The 26,922-nt window shown below is 35.0% G+C and overlaps 1 protein-coding gene across 22 annotated transcripts in view; it reads left to right on the forward strand.

Annotated features, from left to right (window-relative positions):
• The window catches only part of CCDC91 (coiled-coil domain containing 91), a 353,778-nt gene that overhangs the window by 162,778 nt on the left and 164,078 nt on the right, over positions 1-26,922 (forward strand). For all 22 annotated transcript variants that reach the window (XM_047867305.1, XM_047867307.1, XM_047867304.1 and 19 more), the window contains one exon: positions 20,739-20,816. In XM_047867305.1, coding sequence (XP_047723261.1) covers positions 20,739-20,816 — 78 coding nt within the window. The remainder of the gene's footprint in view (positions 1-20,738; positions 20,817-26,922) is intronic.

The following is a 26,922-nucleotide window of genomic DNA, read 5'->3' on the forward strand; positions in this document are numbered from 1 at the left end:
GAAACCATTATTTGGCCTATTACACTCAGGATTCCTTTGAAAACTTCAGTTCTGTGTAGCCATTTCTTGTTATTAGTTAATCATCCCCATTATCATTACTTCTGGAATTTGAAGCACTCCAGTATTCGGAGAAGATGAAGAAGAGTTAATAAAGGGAGATTTTGGATGAAGTAGCCAGGAGGGTAGAAGGAGAACTGAGAAGTTGGCTGTCTTGGCCAAGAGAAGACAGAGTTTCTGAAAGGAGAGAATGGTCCAGTGTGTCAGATGTTGCTGAAAGTTTAGTTAGAAAGGAAGACTGAGAAATGACTATTGTATAGGTGTGTTAGGCAAAATAATGCTCCTCCCATCCCCAGATGTCCACATCTTAAACCCCAGAATCTGTGAACATGTTGCCTTCTATGGCAAAAGAGACCTTACAGATGTGATTAAGATTCTGTAGTTTGACATAGAGAAATTGTCCTGTATTATCTTGTGTGGGCCCAATTTAATCACATAGCTCTTAGAAGTAGAGGAACTTTCATGGCTGTGGTTCATGTGTGCGTGTGCATGTGTACGTGTGTGTGCATGTGTGTGCGTGTGAGAGAGAGAGAAAGCGAGAGATAGAAGAGAGGCACAAGAAGAATTTGACACCCTGTTGCTGGTTCTGAAATGTAGAAACTGTGTGCAAGGAACTGAATTGTGGCAACAGCAACGAAAGGGATCTTCCCTAAAGCCTCCAGAAAGGAACACAGTCTTGCCTAGCACCTTGGTTTTAACCCTGTGAGACCTATGTTGACTTCTAACTTATAGAACTGTAAGGTAACAAGTTGGTGTTATAAGTCATTAGGTTTGTAGTCATTTGTATGGCAGCAATGGAAAACTAATGCAGTAGGCCATTTGTTATCTTGATGAGCAGTTTTGGTATTTTGGGGCAATGAAGCCTGCTGGAGTGGATTTAAGAGAGTGGGAGGAAGGGAAATGGAGGCACAAGGAGTAGAGACAGTACTGCAGTGCATGTGGGATAAGGGATTTTTTTTAATAGAAAATAATATTATAGTTTCAAAAAATATTATAGCATGTTTATATCATTATAGGATTGATTGAGTTGAATGTGAAGATTGATGATCAAGTGAAGGAGGTGAGGAGGGGAGGGGAGTTGAAAGTCCTTGACTAGATAAGTGAGTGTGTGGGAGCCAGTAATTAGTAAGAAGTGTTATCTTCTGGTGGAACTGTGCTCTTCAGTTCTTTATAATATGGGTATATCTTGTTTTATTGCACTTAGGTTTTTGGCAGCCTTTGAGCAAATCTATTGATGCCTCTTTTCAACAGGATTTGCTTATTTCATGTCCCTGTATCACATTTTGGTAATCCTCACAATATTTCAAGCTTTTTCATTATTATTATATTTGTTATGGCAATCTATGATCATTGGTGTTTTGATGTTACTATTGCAATTGTTTTTGGATACCATGAACTTCACCCATGTAAGGTAGTGAGCTTAATAAATGTGTGTGTTCTTACTGCTTCAGCTGGTCTCCTCTCCCTCTCCCCTAGGCCTCCCTATTTATTCCCTCAGACACAATAATATTTAAATTAGTTTAATTAATAACCCTACAATGACCTCTAAGTATTTAGGTGACAGGAAGAATTACACATGTCTTACTTTCAGTCAAAAGCTAGTGGGGCACCTTGTGACCCAGTTGGTTGAGTGTCTGACTCTTGATTTTGGATCAGGTCATGATGTCAGGATCATGGGATCAGGACCTGTGTTGGTCTCTGTTTTGAGTGTGGATCCTCCTTAAGATTCTCTGTCTCTTTGTCTCTCTCTCTCTGTCTGTCTCTCTCTCTCCCTCGCTCTGCCCATCTCCCCTCTCTCAAATGAATAAACACAAAAGCTAGAAATGAATAGGCTTAGGAAGGCATGCTGAAAGCTAAGGTAGGCTGGAAGCTAGCTTATTGCACCAAATAGTTAGCCAAGTTGTGAACACGAAGGAAAGTTCTTGAAAGAAATTAAAAGTGCTACTGTTGTAAACCCATGATTGATATGAGTAATAAAACATCCTTATTGCTGATAGGGAGAAAGTTTTAATAGTCTGGATAAATGATCAAATCAGCTACAATATTCCCTAAACTGAACCTACTCCAGAGCAAGGCCCTAACTCTTCATTTCCATGAAGGCTGAGAGAGGTGAGGAAGCTAGGGAAGAAAAGTTGGAAGCTAGCAGAGTTTAGTTTATGAGGTTTAGGAAGGAGGCCATCTCCATAACCTCAAAATGCAAGGTGAAGTAGCAAGTGCTGATGTAGATGCTGTAGCAAGTTATCCAGAAGGTCTAGCTAAGATAATTAATGAGACTAAACAGCAGATTTTCATTGTGGATGAAACAACCTTCTTTTGGAGGAGGATGCCATCTGGGACTTTCATAGCTAGAGAGAAGTCTGTGCTGTCTTCACATCTTCAAAGGACAGGCTGACTCTCCTATTAGGGGTTAATGCTCCTGGTGACTTAAAGTTGAAGCCAACGCTCATTCACCATTCCAAAAATTCTAGGTCCCTTAAAGAGTTTGTTAAATCTACTCTGCCGGTGCTCTATCAACGGAACAAAAAAGCCTCGATGACAGCACATTTGCTTATAACATGGTTTACTGAATATTTAGAGCCCACTGTTGAGACCTACTGCTCATAAAAGAAGATTCCTTTCAAAATATTACTGCTCATTGATTACATACCTAGTCATCCAAGAGCTCTGATAGACGTGAACAATGAGATTCATGTTGTATTTATACCTGCCAACAACATCCGTTCTGCAGCCTGTGGATCAAGGAATAATTTTGACTTTCAAGGCTTATTATTTAAGACATACATTGGGTAAGGCTACAGCTGCTATAGGTAGTGATTCTTCTGATGGATCTGGGCAAAGTTAATTGAAACCTGGAAATGATTCACCATTCTAGATGTCATTAACAATACTTGTGATTCATGGAAAGAGGTCAAAATATCAACATGAACAGGAGTTTGGGAGAATCGATTCTAACCCTCACGGATGACTTTGAGGCGTTCAAGACCTTGGTGGAGGAAATACTGTAGATGAGGTGGAAATAGCAAGAGAGCTAGAATTAGAAGTGGAGCCTGAAGATGTGACTGCATTTGTGCAATCTCATGACAAAACTGTAACAGATGAGGAGTTACTTCTTATGGATGAGCACAGAACGTCGTTTTTTGAGATGGAATCTATGCCTGGTGAAATGCTGTAAAGATTATTGAAATGACAGAAAAGATTGAGAATAGTAAATCAACTTAGCTGGTAAAGGGTTTGAGAGGATTTGACTCTAATTCTGAAAGAAGTTCTGCTGTGGGTAAAATGTTCTCAAACAGCATCACATGCTACAGAGAAATCATTCATGAAAGGAAGAGTCAGTGTGGTAAACCTATCATTGTTGTCTTATTTTAAGAAATTGCCACAGCCACCTCAACCTTCAACCATCTCCCTGGCCATTAAAAAGCCATGAACATCAGGGCAAGACCCTCCACTAGCAAAAAGATTAGGGCTTGCTGAAATCTCAGATGTTGGTTAGCATTTTTAGCAATATATATTGTTTAAGTTCTATTTACTTTTGGAAGAGAGAGAGAGTGCACAAATGGGGGTGAGGAGGGGCAGAGAGAGAGAGAGGAGAGGGAGGAAATCCCAAGCAGGCTCTGCACTGTCAGCACAGAGCCCAATGAGGGGCTTAAACCCATAAACTATGAGATCATGACCTGATCCGAAGTTGGACGCTCAATTGACTGAGCTACGCAGGTGCCCAGCAAGAATTCTTAATTAAGAATGTACATACACTTTTTTTCAGACGAAATGCTATTGCACACTTAATAGACTCCAATATAGTGAAGACATAACTTTATCTGCACCGGACACCACAAAATTAATTGACTCCCTTTATTGCAGTGTTCCCTTTGTTGTAGTGGTCTGGGACTAAACCAGACATATCTTTGAGCTGTGCCTGTATTCATTTCCTCCTATTTTTTTGTTTTAAAAGAGAAAAGGTATCATATGCTCTTTTACTTAAGAACGTATCTTAGATTATTTCATTTCAGTGTAATAAGTTTCTTAATCTATTGAATAAAAAAACTTTTTTATTTGGTAAGTTCCCCATGGTAATAATTTAAGTGGTTTCTGACCTTTTATTTCAGTCCCCTTGTACAGGTAACCTTATGCATTTGGTAGACATTGTTACTTAAAATGGAGAGTCTGGGTTTTATGGTTATTTATTCATTTACCTTATATAGTTATTGCAGAGTGTAAGATCTAACGCAGGTAATGCTTCCATCTTTAGGTCTTATTAAAATTATAAATATAGTTTAAAGAGTCATATAATTCTCAACACTTTATGATGAAAGCAACATTTCCAGGTGTTTTCCCTGCTCCTGCCATTTTTCTGCCCACCACCCCCAGTAGCAACCACTTTCTTTTTTTTTTTTAATGTTTATTTATTTTTGAGAGGGAGACAGAGTGTGAGCAGGGGAATGGCAGAGAGAGGAAGAGACACAGAATCCTAAGCAGGCTCCTGGCTCTGAGCTGTCAGCACAGAGCCTGACTTGGGGCTCAAACTTGTAAACCAAGAGATCATGACCTGGGCCAGAGCCAGACGCTCAACCGACTGAGCCACCCAGGTGCCCCGCAACCACTTTCAACATGTTAAATTAGTATTTTTGCCCATATATATATTTTTCTTTCTTTCTTTTTGTTTCTTTTCTTTTTTTCTTTTTTTTTTTTAGATTGAGAGAGAGAGAGAGAGAGTGAGCAAGCAGGGGAGGGGCAGAGGGAAAAGGAGAGAGAATCGTAAGCAGTCTCCACATGCAGTGCAGAGCCCGATGCAGGGTTTGATCTAACGACTGTGAGATCATGATCTGAGCCAAAATCAAGAGTTGGATGCTTAACTGACTGAGCCACCCAGGTGCCCCTATGCCAGTATTTCCAAGTAGCACTCAAAATATATTGCTACTTTTGGATATTTTATTTGCTATAAATTCTTGTGTCCAATCTATACTTAGAGACCTTTATTCTTTCACTATAGTTATATCATAAATGTTATCAGATCAGTATTTAGTATTTACATTATAATGGTTATGTAAATGTTATTGATACTTAAATCACATATTATACTTGCTTGTCTTTTCTTGATCAACCTTTTATTTATCTTTAAGGGAATATTATTTTTTGTGTATTCTTACTCATTATGATTTTTTTCATGCAATTGTTCTGTTAATTTTTATTGTTAACTCATATATATTGGATCTCAATTAATTAAATTTCTGGGCCCTACTTGAGAATTCTTTCACAGGTGTTTTATGCTTGTTTTTCTTGGGAGCAGGGAGTATCAGCTGGCCTGGCACTATCCTGGTACATTTTTCAGGGTCTCTATTGTACTGTAATTGTCTAATAACTAGTTATTTTTATTTGGTGCCACCTTAGGACTTGCTATTCTGATTGAAAATCCTGTAATGGCCTTGTCCTTGAGACAACTTTGACTTTTTAGGAATGCTTCCTGTATAAAAATTGGGTTTCAGTTCACGCTTTTTAAAAACTATTTTGCTCTTTGGAAATTTCCTTACTTTCTGTAAACCAAGCAATATTGTAAATATTAAGCTGTGTGGATGATCTAGTTGTGTTTTTCCTGGAGGCCGTTTTAAGTTTGTATTAGTGCTGGAGATAAGTTCCTAGCCCACGTTTGTCCATTGTGGAGGAACTTGAGGCATCCCTTTAGTGTATAATGTTTGGATCTCGGAAGTTCCTTGTATGAACTTTGTTATTTGGATTACAATGTCTATTATCTCTTCTCTGTAACACCATTATTTGGGTCCTGGATCCACTGAATTGTCTTATTGTATCTGTTTCCCATTCCTTTATTTCTTCTCTCCTTTCTGGAGAAGAGAAACTTTCACTTTACTTTTCAATTCTTCTACTGATGTTTTCATACATACTATGTTTTGAATTCCCAAGAGTTTTGCTTGTTCTTTGAGTCTTTTTTTTTTTTTTTATAGCATTTGGTACTTGTTTTATGGATATCTTTTATTTATTTGAAGTTGTTGATGTTACTATTTTTTTATTCTTACATAATGTTTCTTTCAAGATGCTTTTTTTCCCCTTTTTTGTTACTGTTACTGTGTTCTGGCTTTAAAAGAATTTTTTTTAATGTTTTTATTTATTTTTGAGACCGAGAGAGAGCATGAACGGGGGAGGGGCAGAGAGAAGGGGAGACACACAATCCGAGACACAGAATTCGAGCTGCCAGCACAGAGCATGATGCGGAGCTTGAACTCATGGACTATGAGATCATGACCTGAGCCGAAGTCGGACACTCAATTGACTGAGCCCCAGGCGCCCCAGCTGTGTTCTGGCTTTTTTTTTTTTTTTAAAGTTTATTTATTTTTGAGAGAGAGAGAGAGTAGGGGAGAGGTAGAGAGAGAATCCCAAGCAGGCTCCCTGCTGTCAGCTTGGAGCCCAATGCGGGACTCGAACCCACGAACCACGAGTTCTCGACTGGAGCCGAAATCAAGAGTCGGACGCTTAACCGACTGAGCCACCTAAGTGGCCCATTAGAGGCTTTCTTTAAATGACGGATCCATAGCTCACTCTCTGTCTCTTTCCCTTTTTTTTTTTAAGTTTATTTATTTATTTTGAGAGAGAGCATGCACGCATGCATGTGAGTGGAAGAAGGGCAGAGAGAGAGGGAGGGAGAGAATCCCAAACAGGCTCTGTGCTGAGAGCACAGCCTGACACAGGCTCAATCTCATGAACTGTGTGATCGTGACCTGAGCCCAAACCAAGAGTTGGACCTTAACTGACTGAGCCACCCAGCCATCCCCATAACTATCTCGTTTAAATAGTGGGGCACAGAAGGTTGACTGGAAGTTCTGTGTTAGTGAATGGGCTTGTTATAGAGGAGGCTTCACTGTAGGGTTTTCTGACAAGGTTGTTGATTGTCACTTTTCCATTGTCAGTGTTTTTAAGCAGGGCTGGCTTCATGAGCATGCATCTTGTGCAGTTGCACAGCGCCCTGTGATTTCAGAGGTACCATGCTTGGTTTACTGATGTACTGTTGCCATCTTGAAATTCTTAATTTTTAAGTAAGGGCTCCACATTTATGTTTCATACTGCGGCCCACAAATTATGCTCTGGTCCTATCTTTTCTTCTAGATTGTATTACATTTTGAATAGAAGGCCTGTTTAGTCTCCTACCTGCTGAGGATAATCCAACTACACAGGGAAAGATTTCTGGGGTTTACTACTTGATATAAACTTTCAGTAATTCTCCTGTTTTCAGTGGTGGTCTTGCCTTCATCTGTTCCTGGTATTCCCGTGTTGCCCTCTCCAGAGAATTGTCCTTTATTCTTCTACTGTAATTGTGTAGGAGTAGTCTCAGTCCAGGCTTGCTGTATTTCTGCTGGTACAACATTCTTAAAAACCTCATGCATCTTCTGTGGAAGTTGAGGGGATTCATGCCTTAGACAGATGGGTTCTCCACAGATCTTTCTACATAATGCTATTTATTTTTCTGGCAGATGTTTGATTGGGTTCATGACTCACATAAGTAGTTTCTTGAGCAAACACTGTCTGACCAAACCTTTGACCTTCTCTCAGAGCCATTTATTGATGTGAATTTCCTAATTCTAGCATCATTTGCTATTTGGATAGACTGAGAACCTCCCAAATGATCAAGTGTTGGTTTCTTTTTGCTTAACATATCCTTTCTCTATTTATCTCTTTCTTCTTGCATTTTACCATATGCAGCAAGGAGAAAACAGACTACTAAACCTTCAATACTTTGCTTAGAAATCTCAGCTAAATATAGAAGTTTTACTTTCCACCCAATAGTAGAACACAATTCAGCCAGGTTTTCTATCTTTCTATATAACAAAGATCACCTGTCACCTAGTTTCCAATAACATGTATCTCATTTTCTTCTGAGACCTCACAGAAGCATCCTTAACATTCACATTTCTACCAAGATTCTGTTCATGATGATATATCATTTTTCTAACTTGATAGCTTTTGCTACTTTACTCTTCACTTCCTTCTGAGCCCTTACCAGAATTGCCCTTAACATCCGTATGTCTACCAGCCACCTCTTGAAAGCACATGAGGTGTTTTCTTGTCTAGCACCACAGGATTCTTCCAGCCTCTGTCTACTACCCAATTCTTAAGCTACTTCCCCATTTTTAGGTGTTTGTGTAGCACCCCTATTCTTGGCACCAAAATCTGAATTACTTTCCTGAAACTGATATACTAGAGTTCCATCAACTTAGTGGCTGGAAACAGCAGAAATTTATTCTCTCACAGCTGTGGAGGTCCTAAGTCTAAAATCAACATGTTGTCAGGGCCCTTCTCCCTCCACAGGTTCTGGGTGAGAATCTTTCCATGACTCTTCCTGTGTCTGCTGGCTTGTGGCAGCATAACTCCCATTTCTGCCTTATCTTCACATGGCTTTCCCCTTTGTATCACTGTGCCTCAACTCTCACTCTCCTTTGTCTTAGAAGGAAACTAAACAGTACTTAGGGCCCACTCTAAAATCTGAGGTGATCTGATCTTATGATGCTTAATTGTATCTTAGTGAAAACCCTATTTCCAAATTTTATTACATTCACAGATATCAGGGATTAGGGCCTATCTTCCACCTATGATAAGCACTGAAGGTGAATTTCAGTGTATTTAAAATTGTGAAAGTATATTATAATATTGTGGACAGAAACACTCACGATATAAAAACAAATGACCAAAACATATAGTGATTTTTCTTGTGAAGCCATTTTTCTTCTCTTGAGCAAGCTATTAAATATTTTAGAAGCTGTATTATTAGAAGGGCCCTTTCTATTACCAGAATTAAAATACAATCAAACTTTGGAGGGTAAGCTTAAAATGAAAAAAGTCATAAAAATTGGAAGAGTTTTAGAGAGGTTCACATCCTTATTGATTGTTATGTTGTTTGTAGATTTATTGTATGTATAAGGCATAAGTCTTTTCTTTAAACATTGGCTGGCGAAGGATTGTTCTTGGGTACTCTCAAAGTAGGGAGGATTTGTTGTAATCATCCTGGTACAAGTGGTGCAGCCCTTTTTATGATCACAAGCTATGTGCTTGTCTGTTCTTTCCTTTCTCCTTGCCTTTCTCCTTCCTTTGTTCCCTCTTTTCCTTCATCTCTCTTCCCTCCTTTCCGCTTCCTTCTTTTTTCCTCTGCTTGGCTTGAGTTAGTTTTGTTCATCTGCTTCTCAAAGCACTTTGTTTTTCAAAATTTTAACAAAGTTGATGATAAATAGTCATTTCTTTTAAATCTGGTGCAGAGTGGAGTTTATACCTTTCCTATTGGAGCGAATAATAAAGTGGCATTGAAGTAGCAGTTGGAATAGGACCAGGCCAATCAACAAATTAGCCAGGAATTTAGCCAGAGTTATGCAAGAGGCGATTATTCTCAGGCTGTGCAGAATTTGACAATTCTTGAACAGATTGCCATTGGTAGAAGAGATGTGCTAATGGAGAAATGATAATGGCAACAATAATGGCACTGTTGTAAACGTATCATCCTCTTTTATGAATTTCACTGGTAATTGTTTTCATCTCCAGAGTGATGAATTAGGTGTGACCCGCTTATGTATTCTTGATTTTCTAACTGCTAATTCCTTTCCTTCAAGTTTTGGTTTAGACGTGGACATAATATTGTTACATATGGTTTTGTAAGTTAGGGTATAGAAAATTCAATTACTTCTTTGCTAGTGTGAATAAATTGTGGGTTTCTTTGCATACCTTCATCATTGTATTTGTTTGGAAACTTCCATAAGGAGTTTTTGTTCTCTTGTTTTTGATTGAGAGGATTTAGCAAAGCTGATAGTTTTGGAATCTGTTTGCTGATGAAATCCATACAGTGTGTTAAGGCAGCCATTAATGGGCTAGGTCCAGAGTTGAAAACTAATTCTTGGAAAAATTTTGGGAATCTTAAGCTAAAAGCACAGATATATTAACCTATGTGTTTCAGTACTGGGTATAGTTTACTATGGCGAAAGTGCTCTATTTCCATTTGTAATACTACTTTATACCTTTAAAGTGATTCTTACACGATTTTGTTACTTTTTTTCTCCTTTTTTATGTTTGGCTAAATATTTGAATTCGTCTATGGATTGACTTGGTATCATTTTGAAGGATTTTGTTATAGGCTGTTATTTGTTACTCATTGTATAGAGGGACTAAGAAATGAAGTAGAATGAGGAGATAAGAGATGAAGCATTTGTTCATTGGGAAAGACTTCTTATCGTATAATGCTGTGTCATGCCAGTGAAGCCTACTTTTTTAAAGAAATTAAGTAGGCCTGTTGTAATTGTCAACTATAGGGTCAGTGAGAGATGGAGAAATGGTGTTTTGTCATTTTTGTTATGTTTTGACAAAGTAGATGCATATGGGATTATCTGTTCTTATTTGTGCTTCTCTGACATTTATAGTTAGGCTACTTCGGTGTGTTGGATTCTATAGATTTTGGTGTGTTAGTTGTGGTTCTGACCATTTCTCAGTCAGAACCTTTTCAGTGCATTGGTTGGTTGTTATCCCATTATCTTTATTTTGATTTCTTGCCCTGCAAATTTCCTTTTGGAATATCTGGAAGTGTTTATAGCTGCCTTATCCAATATAGTTGATTAGTTGTTATGAAAGGGATGTAATCTTGTGGCTTCAGAGAAAGTGGTGAAGCCTATATTGGAAAACGTTTCTCAATCAGACATTATTAACTAATTACCTTGTGTAAATTATGTTCACTCTAATTATAAGCTTGCTCTTGGCCAAAGAATTTAGAAGGTGAGAAGCAACTGCTTTCTAATAGGTGGAATATAATGGTTAATTGGTCTTTGAAGTTCCATTCCTTCCTTCCTGTTTCTTTCTTCTCTCTCTTCTTAAGTACTGTAGTAAGTCATTCCAAATACATCAATCAAATATTGGCTTTTGACCATCTGTGTGGCACAGGATCCTGTTACTGTGCATTTACTAGATGTGATTAATATGGGTTGTTATACTTGGTTTGTTAATGGCCAACAATAATATAATGTTAATTGAGAAAAGTTTATCAGTTTGTGCCATAAGCTTAATTTAAAAAATTTTTTTGTATAAATCTTGATTCAAATGCCCAAAATGAGTTTGTCATCAGTATAAAAAAAAGGGCTAAAACCCCATTTTTGTGTGTGAAGTACTTATATTTGTTAATTGTATAGTTCCTATTTATATATGTACTTATTCAACAAATAATTTTTCAATACCTATCATGTCCAGGCATATTAAGGGTAGTAGACTCATGTGTATTTAATAATTTTTCCAAGGAGCTACTATCTGGAGTGGTTATGGGTAGTAGAGAATTGTTAGAATGTGCTTTTGATACTCTTTGAAAAGCAACTTACTTTACACCTTTCTTGTCAGACCAAAATTTCTGGTTGGCAGAATAATTTAATGAATAACTAAGTCAAGTTTTACCAAAGAGTAACCAGTTTGTGCCATACTTTAATCAGAATGCATGACTTATGGCATATGAGTCTGTGTGTTATTGAGTTTTACATAGAAAACAAATATTTTGATAAAGAGTTGGGAATATACTCAAGTTAGTTCAGTCTTTGATGGGATATTTTTCAGTGAACTTTGAGCTATCAGCAGATCTCTTTCAGTCTTCACCCTGCCCTTACAGAACTAAGTGGCCTTGAACAAACTACTTGACCTGTCTAGGCTTCAGTTTCCTCATTTACAAAATGACTGCATTGGAATGGCTTACCTTTCAAGTCTCTTCTTATTTAAAAAGTCTATAATTTTATTTAAGGTGAAAGCATTTTCCTGAATCTTCCCTTTCTAGTGATGCTTTTGGGTTTGACATTTTGAAAGAAAGTTATCATTGTGGTTAAATTTGGTTTTGACTACTTTGAAGATAGGTTGTAAATTTTTGGCTCTATACTCTTGAAATAAAAATTTCAGGCCATGTAGGACTATCTGGTTATTCCTGTGTTTTCTTTTGGTAACTAGGCAGCCTTCTGTGTTATAATGTGGTTGTATGATTATGGTCAATAACTTTGAAGTAAGCAAAGGGAGGTCTATTGGTCTAGTTTTAGCATACTGTATCATAGAATAGCATGAAGAAAATTGGAAGGGTATTTTAGAAAATGATTGAATCCAACTCTCATTTAACGGATAAAGAAACATGCCCAAAAATATTTGTTAATTTATATGCTGAGCTTGTATCAGGAAAAGAATGTTGATCATAATCTCATTCATTCACTTAACAGACATGTATGTTAGTCTATTAAGTAACCTCCTTTTTGAAGCCCAGGTTTTAAATACATTTTTAATACACTTATTATGGTAGAAAATTATCTGTCTTTGATGAAGAATGAAACCTCTTTGTCACTTCCCAAATATATTTGGCCTTCAAGTCCTGTCCACTCCCTCTCTTCTTTATACAGGGCATCATTTGGGATACATATATTCAATGGCAAGTAAAATTTCATCTTCCCGAATTGAACTTGGATTTCTTTCAGATATCCATGTGAAAACCTTAATACATAGTCGGATATATATATCTGGGGATCAGCCATGACAAGGTTGGAGATATAAATTAAGGAGTTGCACATAAATAATATTTAAGGTAATAAAATTAATTTAAGGTCCGTTAGAGGTTGAAGAAATTAAAGAGGAGATCTGATTCCCAGGGAACCTCTACATTTCAAAGTTATGGCAGTGAAAAGACAGAAGAAATAGATAGGAAGAGAACCATGTAAACAAAATATTCCAAGAAGGAAGGGGTGGAGTTGGCATGATGATGGCTGAAGCAGTGACTGCAGGATTTTTGAATCTTATCAGATTTTCTTGCAAAATTAGACTAAGATAGTTAAAGAAAAAAAAGTTTTAAGTACTGTATTCAACAACAAAACAAGTAGATGACACTTGTTTGAATGAATTCTAAAGCCTAAGCAATAGAGCTGAACTATTGACAACAATGAGACATATATGTCTATCACATCTGTGCTAGAGTAACAGAGCGGAATATAAAGAGGGTTTAGGATGGTCCCAAGTGCTTAGTGATCCAGACAGAAATTGCTGCCCCAGAAGAACCATTGCCAGCAGAGTAGAGGACTTAGAAGACAGATCTGAGGATAGCACTTGAAACTCTAAGAGTTCTCTGAGGCCTCATTTCTCTTGGAACTAAATACCTGGTGAAAGCACCCTTCTTGAAGCACAGAGGTGCATGGTGAAGGGAAATGGTAAGGAGTAGCACAACACACTAAAGGAAGGAGAATGTTCAGGTACGGGTAGAGGAGGGGCTCAGAGAAAGCAGATATCAGAAAGTACAGGAGAAGTGGCTACCCTGATTATAAACACACACACACACACACACACACACACACACACACACACACACACACCACACGCACTTGTGCACTCATGCATGCACATTTTATTACCTTGTAATAACAGTAGAAGAGGAAGCCCTAGAATTATAAAGCTAGGGAGGTTGTTCAGGTCCATTTCATTCCTTATTCAGGAACCTCTTCCTAAAAGTCAGTTGCAACATGGGTAAGAGAAAAGGACTGTGGTGAGACCGTGTACTAAGATAGAAACATTTTGAAGAATAGCATAAATCAGAAGTAGAATGGTTCAGAAATGAGAAAAGATAACAGTTAAATAAGAAGAGATAACTGACAAACACAAGAAGAGAAGTAAAATTAAAAAAAAACTCACAAAATGAGGACTAAGCTTGAAAGAATAACACAATGAGTGCAGCGCTGTAGGAAGAAAGAAAAATAAAAGATGGAACAAAGAAAAAAGAAATATCAAATAAATGAAGAAAGGATTTGAGAGAAAGGAATAATTATAAGAAATAAGCAAAACGGACCCAGTATGTGTATAACTGCAGTTCCTGAAGAAGAAAAACTGAAGAAGTGAAACAAGTATATGAAGAAACAAAATTAATCAAACTTTCAGGAAATAAAAGAAGACTAGCACCTTAGATTTTGAAAGTATACATGTATATCTGGAGAATAGACCCCAGACAGTTGATTGTGAGAAATATTCTAGTGACTTCAAAGAAAGTAACTTTCAAAAGAACATTTCAGATATTTAATTATAATCACTTCTGCTTTTTATAATTTTGCCCAGGACAGTTCATATTTATGCTTATTATTCTTATATTATTATTAATACTAACCCCTGTGCTCTCAAAAGTCACCCAGTTTGGAAAATAAATTTTAGGCAACCAAAATGTAAGGTAAAGGAAATTACATCCATCTGAGACTTTTAAAAAGCAAATTTCATGCCAAAAAATAATATAATACAATTAAAATACTCAAGGGAAGGAGATGTGAGTTGAGGATTTATGTACGGTTAACTAATGTTCAGTTTTAAAAGATGCAAATGGTTCTCAACATTCAAAAACGTAAAGAATGTTATTCTAATGGTCTTTTTATAAGGAATCTTCCTGACACTTCAATGTATTCCAAAAAATAAAATAATAAAACCAGCATCTCTGATAAAAATGAAACAAAATTATAAATGAATACAAAATCAAAGAAATAAAACACCACCCAGCTTAGAAATTAAAATGACATAAACATACTATTTTTTTCTTTCATCAATTTTTAAATTAACATAAAATTCACATTATATAATATTCATCATTTAAGTCGTTTTAAAGTATGTAATTCAGTGGTTTTTAGTATATTCACAATATTGTTAAACAGTCACTAATATCTATTGCCAGACATTTTTATCACCTCAAGAAGAAACCCCTTATGCAGTTACCCCTCATTCCCCCTCCTGCAGCACCCAGCAACTGCTAATCTACTTTCTGTCTCTGGGTTTGCCTATTTTAGACATTTCATATAAAATGGAATCATGCAATATATGGCTTTTTGTGTTTGAGTATTTTCATTTAGCATAATGTTTTCAAGGTTTAGCCATGTTATAGCAAGTATGAGTACTTCATTCCACTTGTGGGTGAATAATATTCTATTGCATGGATAATTCTGCAGTTTATCCAGCCCATTGGTGTCATTTGCATTGTTTCGCCTTTTGGCTATTATTAATTACGTCATGATGAACGTTTGTGTACAAGTTTTTGTGCGAATGTATGTTTTCACTGCCCTTGGGTGTATAACTAGGGGTGAAATTTCTGGGATATTTGGTAACCCTGTATTTAATTTTTTGAGGAACTGCTATACTCTTTTGCATAATGGATGCACCATTTTGCATTTTCACCAGCAACGTGTGACTGTTTCAGTTTCTTCGCTTCCTTGCTGACACTTTCTTTGTTTTGTGTTACAGCTATCCTAGTGGATGTGAATGGTTTTAACTTGAATTTCCATAATAGCTAATGATGTTGGGCATTTGTGTCTTTGGAGAAATATCTATTTAGTTTTTTACCCATTTTAAAATTTGTCTGTCTTTTTGTTGCTGAGTTATGAGACTTGTTTTTATATATTCTGGATATTAGAACTTTATCAAATATATTATTTGCAAATATGGAGCGGGTTACCTTTTTGCCTTCTTATTAGTGTCCTTTGATTCACAAAAGCTTTAAATTTTGATGAAATCTAATTGATGTGGTTTTTTTTTTCTCATTTGCTTGTGCTCATGGTGACTTATTTTCAGAAACCATTGCCTAATCCAAGATTACAAAGATATGCACCTATTTTTCCTTCAAGAGTTTGTTTTAGCTCTTATATTCAGGGATTTATCCATTTTTAGTTAATTTTTATATATCATTGAAGTGGGGTTCCAGATTTATTACTTTTTGTGTGGATTCAATTGTCCCACCATCATCTGTTGATAAGATTATTTCTTTGCTATTGAATTGCCCTTGTTACTTTGTAAAAATTAGTTGATTATAGACATATACACTTATTTTGGATCTTTCATTTCTATTTTCCATTGAACTAAATCCCTGTCCTTATACTAGTACCATACTGTTTGGTTACTGAAGCTTTGTGCTGAGTTTTGAAATGGAAAACACAAACCCTCCAACTTTGCTCATCTTTTCGAAATTGTTTTAGCTATTCATAATCCCTTGCAATTCTATGTGAATTTTAGGATCAGCTTGTCTGTTTCTGTAAAATAAAGCCACTAGAATTTTGGTAGGGATTGTACTGAATCTATAGATAAATTTGGAGATTAGTCACAACACATTATGTCTTCCATTCCAGTAACACAGGATATCTTTCCACTTACTAAGTTTCTACAATTTTTTTGTAGTTTTTAATGTAAAAGTTTTGTATTTCTTTGGTAAAATTTATTCCTAGGTACTTTTTCCATGATATTGTAAATAGAATTTTTTTCTTGATTTCATGTTTGGAATTGCAAATGTGTAGAAATACACATGATTTTTGTGTTGACCTTTTATCTTATAACTTTGCTGAACCTGTTTATTAGGCCTAATAGTTATTGTTTATTGGATCTAATAATTCTGTACTTTCTAGTATATATAAAAACATGTCTTCTGAAAATAGGAATGGTTGCATTTCTTCATCTAATCTAGTATTTTCTTAGGATACCTTTTATTTATATTTTTTTTATTTTTCTTGCCTAATGCCTTGTACAGTGTAAAATAGAAGTGTTAGGAGTGGACATCCTTATCTTGTTTCTGATGTTAAGGGAAAGGCTTTTAGTCTCTTGCCAATAGTATGATGCAGATGCCTCTTATCAGATAGGTTGAGGATGTTGCTTCCTATTTTTAGTTTGTTCACTATTTTATCAAGAAAACATGTTTGATCTTGTGACTGTTTTTTTGCATACTGAGATGGTCATGTGTTTTTTTTTCCTTTTTTTAATATGGTATATTAAATGGATTGCATTTTGTATGTTGAACCACCTTGGCATTCATGAGATAAATTCCACATGGTCCTTCGTGCATAATCCTTTTAAAATGCTGTTGGATTCTGTTTGTTGCTATTTTATTGAAGAGTTTTACATCTATATTTATAAGGCACATTGTTTTGTACTTTTCTTGTATTGTCTTTATCTGGCTTTGGATTAATCTAACACTGTTACTCAATCTTTTATGTTATCAGACTGAAGATAACTATTATATTTTTCATCATCTTTTTATTCCCAAAGTCAGCAGTCTGGCACTTAGTAATTGTATAAATTAAATATGATGCTTACTGAGAAAATTTGGTATGAAACAATGGCATCTGGGAAAATTTTAGGTCATCAGTAACTGTATATTCATAGTACTTGGGAGAATCTACATTTTCTACTTTGATTTATGATGAATATTACTGAATATCTCCATATCATTTAAAAATTATGAAGTACATATTGAATATAATAGTCAAAATTTTAGTTCTGATATGTAAAATGATTATCGAAACCCATTATGTCAGTAATGAGAATTGTCAGCATAATCCAGATAATTCCTTCTCTCTAGAAGATACAGCCATGGATAAAATGTTCACTGTGATTTAAAATGTAATGTCATAGAACATTTTGGTTACTTATGTCTCTCAAGAAAATACCTGTTATATGAATTGCTCAGTACATTGTACTCTGTGCTTTTTTTAAGCACATCAGTACTTTTTTAAATTAATGATTTGTGTCATTATTCAGGACTATAGTTATTGAATTATCAAACCTGATAATTGAAATGGTTCATATTTATCTTTAATTTGTAATTAATTAGGTGAAAGTAGAATACCTTCTCAGTTTTACTTAGTGGATCTAGGGTAATTTGCTTTGCTCAGACCAATTAACTCTAAGGCTTTTGACTTTTTTGGTTCCCAGTTTTCTGAATTTTAAACTGAAGAGACGAGTTAGTAATAGGTATTGTCAAGAGAGAAAAAAAGTAAATTTTTATTTTATTAGTTAAGTTTGGAAAATGCTGGTTTTGGTAAAGTTCAACATAATTCCTTCTCGGTTTGTCCGAAGTTTAATATGTTAATATATGCTGTTCATGTCCATAGTTTGACCATAGTTGCCTATTTTGTATGAGCTTCTTCTAAATCCTTGGCCTGAAGGTGGAACATAAGCATCCCAAGAATTGCCTGAGATGATCCACTATGATATGGAAAGAAGATGTCAGAATACCTATTACTATTTACATTTTTTTATCTTGAAAAGAGAAAAATCTGTGTTAATATTTAGCACATGGATTGATGCTTTTTGTCCTCCCTAAGTCCTTGTATGAAACAGTCACATATTATTTGTGAGATATCCTGACATGAATGGGAGATCCAAAGTGATGAGTTGGTAGTGATACTCTTATTTATTTGCTTGTTTTTAGTGTAAATAGTGTATCACTTGCTTAACCAAGTAATTGGACTATTATTAGTGTTTAGTAAAATAACTCTCATAGAGATGGAAAAATGACTTCAGAAAGATTGCTGAGCCATAGATTGATAATCGTAGCAACAAAAGTCTGTATTTATAACAAGTGCCTCTGGTGATTCTTTGCGTTTAGGCAGTTTTGGGAAATAGTGATTTAGTCACACTGAGGTATATAAAGGGATGTACCGGAAAGGGGGATTAGATGTTAATAATGAAAGAGAACCTGTTAAATCAGTAAGGTCTAATACATGAGGGGAGATGATGAATGAGCAAGTGGCAGCAGTAAAGGGACAAAAATTATTGGCATTATCTTTCATTCTAAATATAGTTGAAGTTTAATTTTCTCTCAGAGTCCATCAGGGTGATGATGCAGTCATTCAGGGTTACAAGCTGGCAGAGGCTGTGCCATCTGCAGAACCTGGCTTTCATTGTCATCTTGGGCATTCACATCCAGCAGCAAGTAGGGGAAGAAAGGCAATGTGTGGAAGACTGTGTGGGAGGTTTTTGTGATTCAAACCTGAAATTCTGTATGTCACTTCTCCCAACCTGATATTATTAAAATAAATCCCACTTGGTTGACATGTGTTATCCTAGTAATATATTGCTAGACTCAATTAGCTTATACTTTGTTTAGAATTTTAATCTTTGTTTAGAATTTCTGTATTCATAAAAGAATGGTTCATAATTTTATTTTCTTTTAAATATTTTTGCAGAGTTTAGTATAAGGGATATACTGTCCTAATAAAATATGTGGGGAAGTATTGCTTCATTTCCTATTCTCTGGAAGAGTTCGTGTTTGTGTAAGATTTGTTACTTCTTTCTTTTTAATTTTTTTTACTAAAAAAATTATTTAATGTTTATTTATTTTTGCAAGAGAGAGAGACAGAGCATGAGCAGGGGAGGGTCAGAGAGAGGAAGACCCAAAATCCAAAGTAGGCTTCAGGCTCTGAGCTAGCAGCTCAGTCCGATGCGGGGCTGGAACCCATGAATCACGAGATCATGACCTGAGCCAAAATCGGACTCAACCGACTGAGCCACCAGGCGCCCCTGTTACTTCTTTCTTAAATGTTTATTAAAATCACCTGTTAAGTAATCTTGGCTTAGAAATTCTTGGTCAGAAGTTTTTTGCTTGTTTTTTTACATTAATGAAACATCAGTTTCTCTTAGGTATATAGGACTATTCAGATTTTTTATTTCATCTTTTTAAAAATTTTGGTAAGTTGTGCTTTTTCCTAGGAGATTTTAAATTTTATCTAAAATTTTATTTTTGAAATATTGTATAGTATCTTAATGTTTTTTAAAAGAAGTATATGTAGGTAAATGTAATATCCTAATTCATGTATGATGTTGGAAATTCGCATTTTTTAATTTTTCTCATTTTATTTTTATCATCATACTGCATTTCCCTTTTTTTCTTAATTTGGATTATTTTTTTAAAGATTCTCTTTTGTTACATGTCTATTTAATCTTTTTACGCTGTCCCATGTTGTTTTAAATGCTTTCATTTTTTGGTGGGTTTTTTTTTTTTTTGTATTTTTTGTTTTGTTTTGTATTTTGTGTTTTCCATAGTTTTTTCCTCTCTTTTTATTGTAGTCTCTTCCCCTGCCCCATCTTTTAGGTCTATAATCCTCCTTTCTGCTGTGTTTCATTTACTGTTTACCTCATCTTTTGAGTTACTAATAGTGCATATTTCTCAGCTGTAAAATACCTATTTCATGAATTCCAGTTCTCTGTTGAAAATCTGTATCCTATCAATTTTCTTTATTTCTTCTCTACTTTCTTGAACATATGAATCATAGATGTTTTAAACTCTTTGGTAGCTAATATATAAATCCTCCATGGGCCTATTCTTTGGTCTTTGTGTTTTCTGTGTTTTGGTCTCATCTGTTGTCATCTCTCTGATACTTTTGTATTGAAAGCTATTCAGAGTGTTTGAAAAATTAGAAAGTCTTTGTAGGATATTAACATTCTCCAAAGAGAGTTCATCCTTTCCTTTCCTAAGAAGGTAGAATGGGGAGGTGATCACCCTAAACCAGTGGTTCTCCAACTTTGTTATGTATTAAACTACTGGTATACATATATTACTGGAGAAGTAATAAAAAATATGTAGAAGCCCAAGCTCATTGAAGTAACACAGGCCTTCCTGTCTCTTGATTCAAGTCCAGAATTGCCAAATGTTCCAAGAGACAATGCCATTGCCTTATGTTTTCTCATTTCTGAGTATGGTTTTCCTCTCTCAGTTTTTGTTTCGCTGTAAGTTTTCATTGTTTCAGTCCTCCCTAATACTTTTACACAGAAGTTTATTTTTTCTCTCTTTTAGCCAAAGCATTGATGTGCCACAAACCACTCAGTCATTCATGAATGCAAAAGTCAGTGGTTTTAGTTTATAAACGAAAGAACAAATCATGGTTTATTTTTTTGTTTTTGTTTTTCAGGACAAGCATAAACAAGAATTGGAAGACATGAGGAAAGCTGGTCATGAAGCTCTCAGCATTATTGTGGATGAATATAAGGTAGAGATTTGGGAGTCTGTTTTCTTTTTTAAACTTTAGCATACTTTCATAAAACATTTATACACATAGGCATATGCAAACATACACAAATTATAAAATTACAGTAGTCTTATTTTGGTATACGTTTCCTTTCAATTGACTGATGTGTTAATTGAAAACATAGTAGATTACAAAGGTAATGCTAGATGTTGCTCTGCATTTGAGAAGTTGTGGAATTTTTTAAGAATATAGAATCTGAAGCTGAAGAAATTCAAGAACAAAATACTGTAGAATTAATTGCTAGATTAGATTTTTTTCTTTGCTGTGGTTCTACCTCTTTTAGAAAAAAAAGGCATGATATAAATCTGATAGATATTGTGGGTGAAGGGGATTAAGAAAAAAAATGTCGTGGGGCACCTGGGTGGAATAGTCAGTTAAGTATCCAACTCTTGATCTCAGCTCAGGTCATCATCTCATGGTTCATGAGATCAAGCCCCGTGTTGGGCTCTGCACTGACAGCATGGAAGCCTGCTTGGGATTCTCTCTCTCCCTTTCCCTGCCCCTCCCTGCTCTCTCTCTCTCTCAAATAAATAAATAAACTTTAAAAATATTGTTGTGAATATTGTTACAGAAATCATGATAATGTCAGCATCAGGGACATATACAATATTACTCTCTGATTCTGTGTCTGCATAAGCTTATTCATTTAAAGCAAACTGAGGACTGGTATGTTGCAAACTTTCAAGATGACCTGAACTTTAAAGAGTTTGTGCATTAGTTGTGTCTGATGGATGTAAATTTGCCTCCTAGTTCACTTTGCGTCAAGAACTAATATTGTGAACCTAATTTTCTCTTATTGGTGTTGTAATAACTTATCAAAAAAAATCTTTTTCCCCCTAAATTTCATGTTGTGTCATGAGGAATGTGTTCTTGTTGAAATCAAATTCAAACAATTCTCCCCAGAGGTAACCACTGTTAGTGTTTGATGTGTATCTTTCTAAAGGTTTTTCTCCATTTTTTCATAAGTATATATACTATACCATATATATATACACATATATATGTGTATATATATGTATATATATAGTATATATGTACATATATATACATATATACATATATATACATACACATAAGTATATATACTGTATATAATATCATGTTATATAATTTTTTTTATTTGGTTTTACAGAAAATGTTATTCCACTCAGTCTCTTCTTTTGTTTCTGTGTTTATTCACCATGACTTGGAAATATTTTAGTATCAGTATGTATCAACTTTATTTTTTCATACAATAGTGTTCCACATTATATGTATACCATAATTAACTCTACCTGTATAGGTAAGCATTTCGTTTTCTCTTCGTTTGTTCATTACTACATCAATTTTTTTTAAAATCCTTCTACCACATGTGAAATACAGAAATTTTTTATTATTGATTAACCTTCATCATTGGATTTGGTAGGAACAATGTCATTTTAGTTAGCTAATAATTTATTTTCAAAAAGCTTCTTGTAACAAGTCATTTGAATAAAAGTAGAAAAAGAAGTAGATCCAGAATTATTTTAACTGAAAGCACTTGTTTGTTTTTTTTTTTTTTTAAACTCAAGGTAAATAGTCTAGTTAGTTATGTCTTGGGACATGAAAGGTGATTTTTGTGACCACACCCAAAGTAGAAACTGGTGCCATTGTTGAGACAGTCAAGTTTTTGCAGCTGTGATTACTCTTTTTTTTTTTTTTATATAATAGTGAATTTTTAGTCCTTCTAATATAAACCAGCTTTGAGTTGGGTAAAACTATAGGATCTATTTTGAACTATCATCTTTTTTTTTCCCTGATGGCTAAGGGTGGGAAGAATTAAAATACTGGAATTTATATAATTTTCTTAGTGTATTAAATGATATATTCTTAGGTGAAATTACATTTTACTTATTTTTATTTATGAATTCTAAATTAAATATTTTGAAAACATTTACATTGCGTTTAGTTTACACTTGTCTTTTTATGAACAGCTCAGTGTTTGATATTTTAAATCCTTTTTGATTCTAGCTCCACATATTTCATTTTCTGAAAGCAAGTTTATTATGTATTGAATTCTTGGGGTTTTTTTATGTTTATTTATTTATTTTGAAAGAGAAAGAGCATGAGCAGGGGAGGGACAGAGAGAGAGAGAGAGAGAAAGAGAGAGAGAGAGAGAAAATCCCAGTTTGTTCCCTGTATTTAAAAGTCTCTTATGGTTTTCCTCCCTCTCTGTTTTTATCTTATTTTTCCTTTCTTTCCCCTATTTTCATCTGTTTTGTTTCTTAAATTCCACATATGGATGAAATCATGAGATATTTGTCTTTCTCTGACTTACTTATTTCACTTAGCATAATACATTCTGGTTCTATCCACGTTGTTGCAAATGGCAAGATTTCATTCTTTTTGATTGCTGAGTAATATCTATTATATATAAAAACCACATCTTCTTTATCCATTCATCAGTCAATGGATATTTGGGCTCTTTCCATAATTTGGCTACTATATACATTGGGGTGCATGTGTCCCTTTGAAACAGCATTTTTGTGTCGTTCAGATAAATACCTAGTAGTGCAATTGCTGGGTCATAGGGTAGCTCTATTTTTAATTTTTTTTTATGTAATTTATTGTCAAATTGGTTTCCATCCAACACCCAGTGCTCACCCCAACAGGTGCCCTCCACAATGCCCATCACCCATGTTCCCCTCTCTCCCACCCCCCATCAACCCTCAGTTTGTTCTCAGTATTCAAGAGTCTCTTATGGTTTGCCTCCTTCGCTCTCTGTAACTTTTTTTTCCCCCTTCCCCTCCCCCTTGATCTTCTGTTAAGTTTCTCAGGATCCTCATATGAGTGAAAACATACAGTATCTGTCTTTCTCTGCCTGACTTCTTTCACTTAGCATAACACTCTCCAGTTCCATCCACGTTGCTACAAAAGACCATATTTCATTCTCTCTCATTGCCAAGTAGTATACCATTGTGTATATAAACCACAACTTCTTTATCCATTCATCAGTTGACGAACATTTAGGCTCTTTCCATAATTTGACTATTGTTGAAAGTGCTGCTATAAACATTGGGGTACAAGTGCCCCTATGCATCAGCACTCCTGTATCCCTTAGGTAAATTCCTAGCAGTGCTATTGCTGGATCATAGGGTAGATCTATTTTTAATTTTTGAGGAACCTCCACACTGTTTTCCAGAGTGGCTGCACCAGTTTTCATTCCCACCAGCAGTGCAAAAGCATTCCCCTTTCTCCACATCCTCACTCGTATCTGTTGTTTCCTGAGTTGTTCATTTTAGCCATTCTGACAGGTATGATATGGTATCTCATTGTGGTTTTGATTTGTATTTCCCTGATGATGAATCATGTTGAGCATCTTTTCATGTGTCTGTTAGCCATCTGGATGTCTTCTTTGGAAAAGTGTCTGTTTATGTCTTCTGCCCATTTCTTTACTTGATTATTTGTTTTATGGGTGTTGAGTTTGATTAGTTATTTATAGATTTTGGATACCAACCCTTTATTCATTATGTCATTTGCAAATATCTTCTCCCATTCAGTAAGTTGCCTTTTAGTTTTGTTGATTGTTTCCTTTTTTGTGCAGAAGCTTTTCATCTTGATGAGGTACCAGTAGTTCATTTTTGCTTTTATTTCCCTTGCCTCTGGAGACATGTCTAGTAAGAAATTGCTGCGGCTGAGATCAAAGAGGTTGTTGCCAGTTTTCTCCTCAAGGCTTTTGATGGTTTCTTGTTTAAATTTAGGTCTTTCATTCACATTAAATTTATTTTATGTATGGTGTAAGAAAGTGGTCCAGGTTCATTCTTCTGCATGTTTCTGTCCAGTTTTCCCAATACCCTTTACTGAAAAGACTTGTCTTTTTTCTGTTGGATATTATTTCCTGCTTTGTCAAAGATTCATTGGCCATACATCTGTGGGTCTATTTCTGGGTTCTCTGTTTTGTTCCATTGATCTGAGTGTCTGTTTTTGTGCCAATACCATACTGTCTTGATGATTACAGCTTTGTAATACATCTTGAAGTCTGGGATTGTGATGCCTCCTGCTTTGGTTTTCTTTCTCAAGATTGCTTTGGCTATTTGGGGTCTTTTCTGGTTCCATACAAATTTTATGATTGCTTGTTCTAGCTCTGTGAAGAATACTGGTGTTATTTTGGTAGGGATTGCATTGAATGTGTACATTGTTTTGGGTAGTATAGAGATTTTAATAATACTTGTTCTTCCAATCCATAAGCTTGGAATGTTTTTCCATTTCGTTGTGCTTTCTTCAATATCTTTCATAAGCTTTCTATAGTTTTCAGCCTACAGATCTTTTACCTCTTTGGTTAGCTTTATTCCTAGGCATCTTAAGGTTTTTCGTGCAGTTGTAAATGGGATTGATTCCTTGATTTCTCTTTCTGCTGCTTCATTATTGGTGTTCTGAAAGGCAACTGATTTCTGGACATTGATTTTATATCCTGCAACTTTGCTGAATTCAGGTATTATTCTAGCAGTTTTTCATCTGGAACCATAGAGACCAGAAGGAAATAGAACAGTATTGAAATAAAATAACTGTCAATCCAGATTATATATCCGGTGCAAATACACTTCTGAAATGAAAGGAAGAAACCAAGATGTTCCCACTTGAAGGAAAACTAGGAGAATTTGTCAGAGGAGACCTACTCTAAAAAAATGGCTAAGGAAATTATCCAAGCAAAAGGCAACGATAAAGGAAGGAATTTTGGAACATTAGGTAAAAAACAAAGGAAAGGACAAGACTGTGGGTTAATGCAATAGACTTTCTTTTTTTAAGTTTTTAAAATTATGTTTGTTAAATTAAAAAATATGTATAACATTGTCCGGTGTGACTTTAATGTATGTTAAGGAAAATTTTAAGAAAATTATATCATCAACATGGGAGAGTAATAGACATAAGGAAAAGTAAGGGTTTTACACTTGATTTGAACTGGAAAAAAAGACAACACAAGTAATGGTGTTATTTATTTATTTTTTTTTTAAGAAGTAATGCAAATTTATTTACTTCTACAGTCTATTCTATGATAAGGCTTGGGATTATTTGGAGTTTGATTGCAAGATTTGAAACTATCAAAATCATTTGGAGCCAGTTTACATTTGTATTTCAAAAACTATAGTACGTTTTCTCCATTTTTCACTCTGATTTCTAAGAACCTGATGTAATCAGTAGTGATCAAAACAGAGGAAAGTTTACTATAATTATATATTTTGATTTTGAGTAGGCTAGTGATATTTTAACATTTTATAATTTTTTATTTTTGAACAACTTTACTGACATATAATTCATTTATTATAGAACTCACCAATTTAAAGTTTATAATTCAGTAGTTTTTAGTTTTTCACAGAATTATACGGTATTCACCACAGTGTAATTTCAGAGCATTTTCGACACTCTACATGAAACCTTATTTCTGTTAGTGGTCATTTTTCACTCCCTGACCAACTACGTGTTTTCCTACCCTTGGTAACCATTAATCTACATTATATCATAGTGACTATAGTCACTATGACTACATTATGTTTTCTGGACATTTTGTATAAGTGGAATCATACAACTTGTGATCTTTGTGATTTATTTCTTTCACTTAGAATAATATTTTCAGAGTTCATCCATATTGTTACATGTCTTAGTATTTCATTTCTTTTTTATTGTCCGGTGATACTGCATGGTATAGATACACCACATTTTATTTATCCTTTCGTCAGTTGATGGCCATTTGGATTGTTTTCACTTGTTGACTATTAATGAATAATGCTATGTGGATGTATTTTATTTCTCCTGGGAATATACTTAGGGTTGGAGTTACTGGGTTGTATGATTATCTATGTTTAACATTTTGAGGAACTACCAGAATGTTTCTGGTTGCAGTGTTTTATATTCCAACCAACAGTGACTGAGAGTTCTAATTTCTCTCCATCCTTACCAACACTTGTTATTTTCCTTTAAAAAAAAATATTTAGCCATGCTATTGGGTTTAATTAGCATTTAAGTCTTTAATCCATCCTGAGTTAATTATTATCTATGGTGTAAAGAGGGTACAACGTTTGTTGTTGTTGTTGTTGTTGTTGATAATCCAGTT

This window comes from Prionailurus viverrinus, chromosome B4 (assembly GCF_022837055.1).
Source record: "Prionailurus viverrinus isolate Anna chromosome B4, UM_Priviv_1.0, whole genome shotgun sequence".
Taxonomy (NCBI): domain Eukaryota; kingdom Metazoa; phylum Chordata; class Mammalia; order Carnivora; family Felidae; genus Prionailurus; species Prionailurus viverrinus.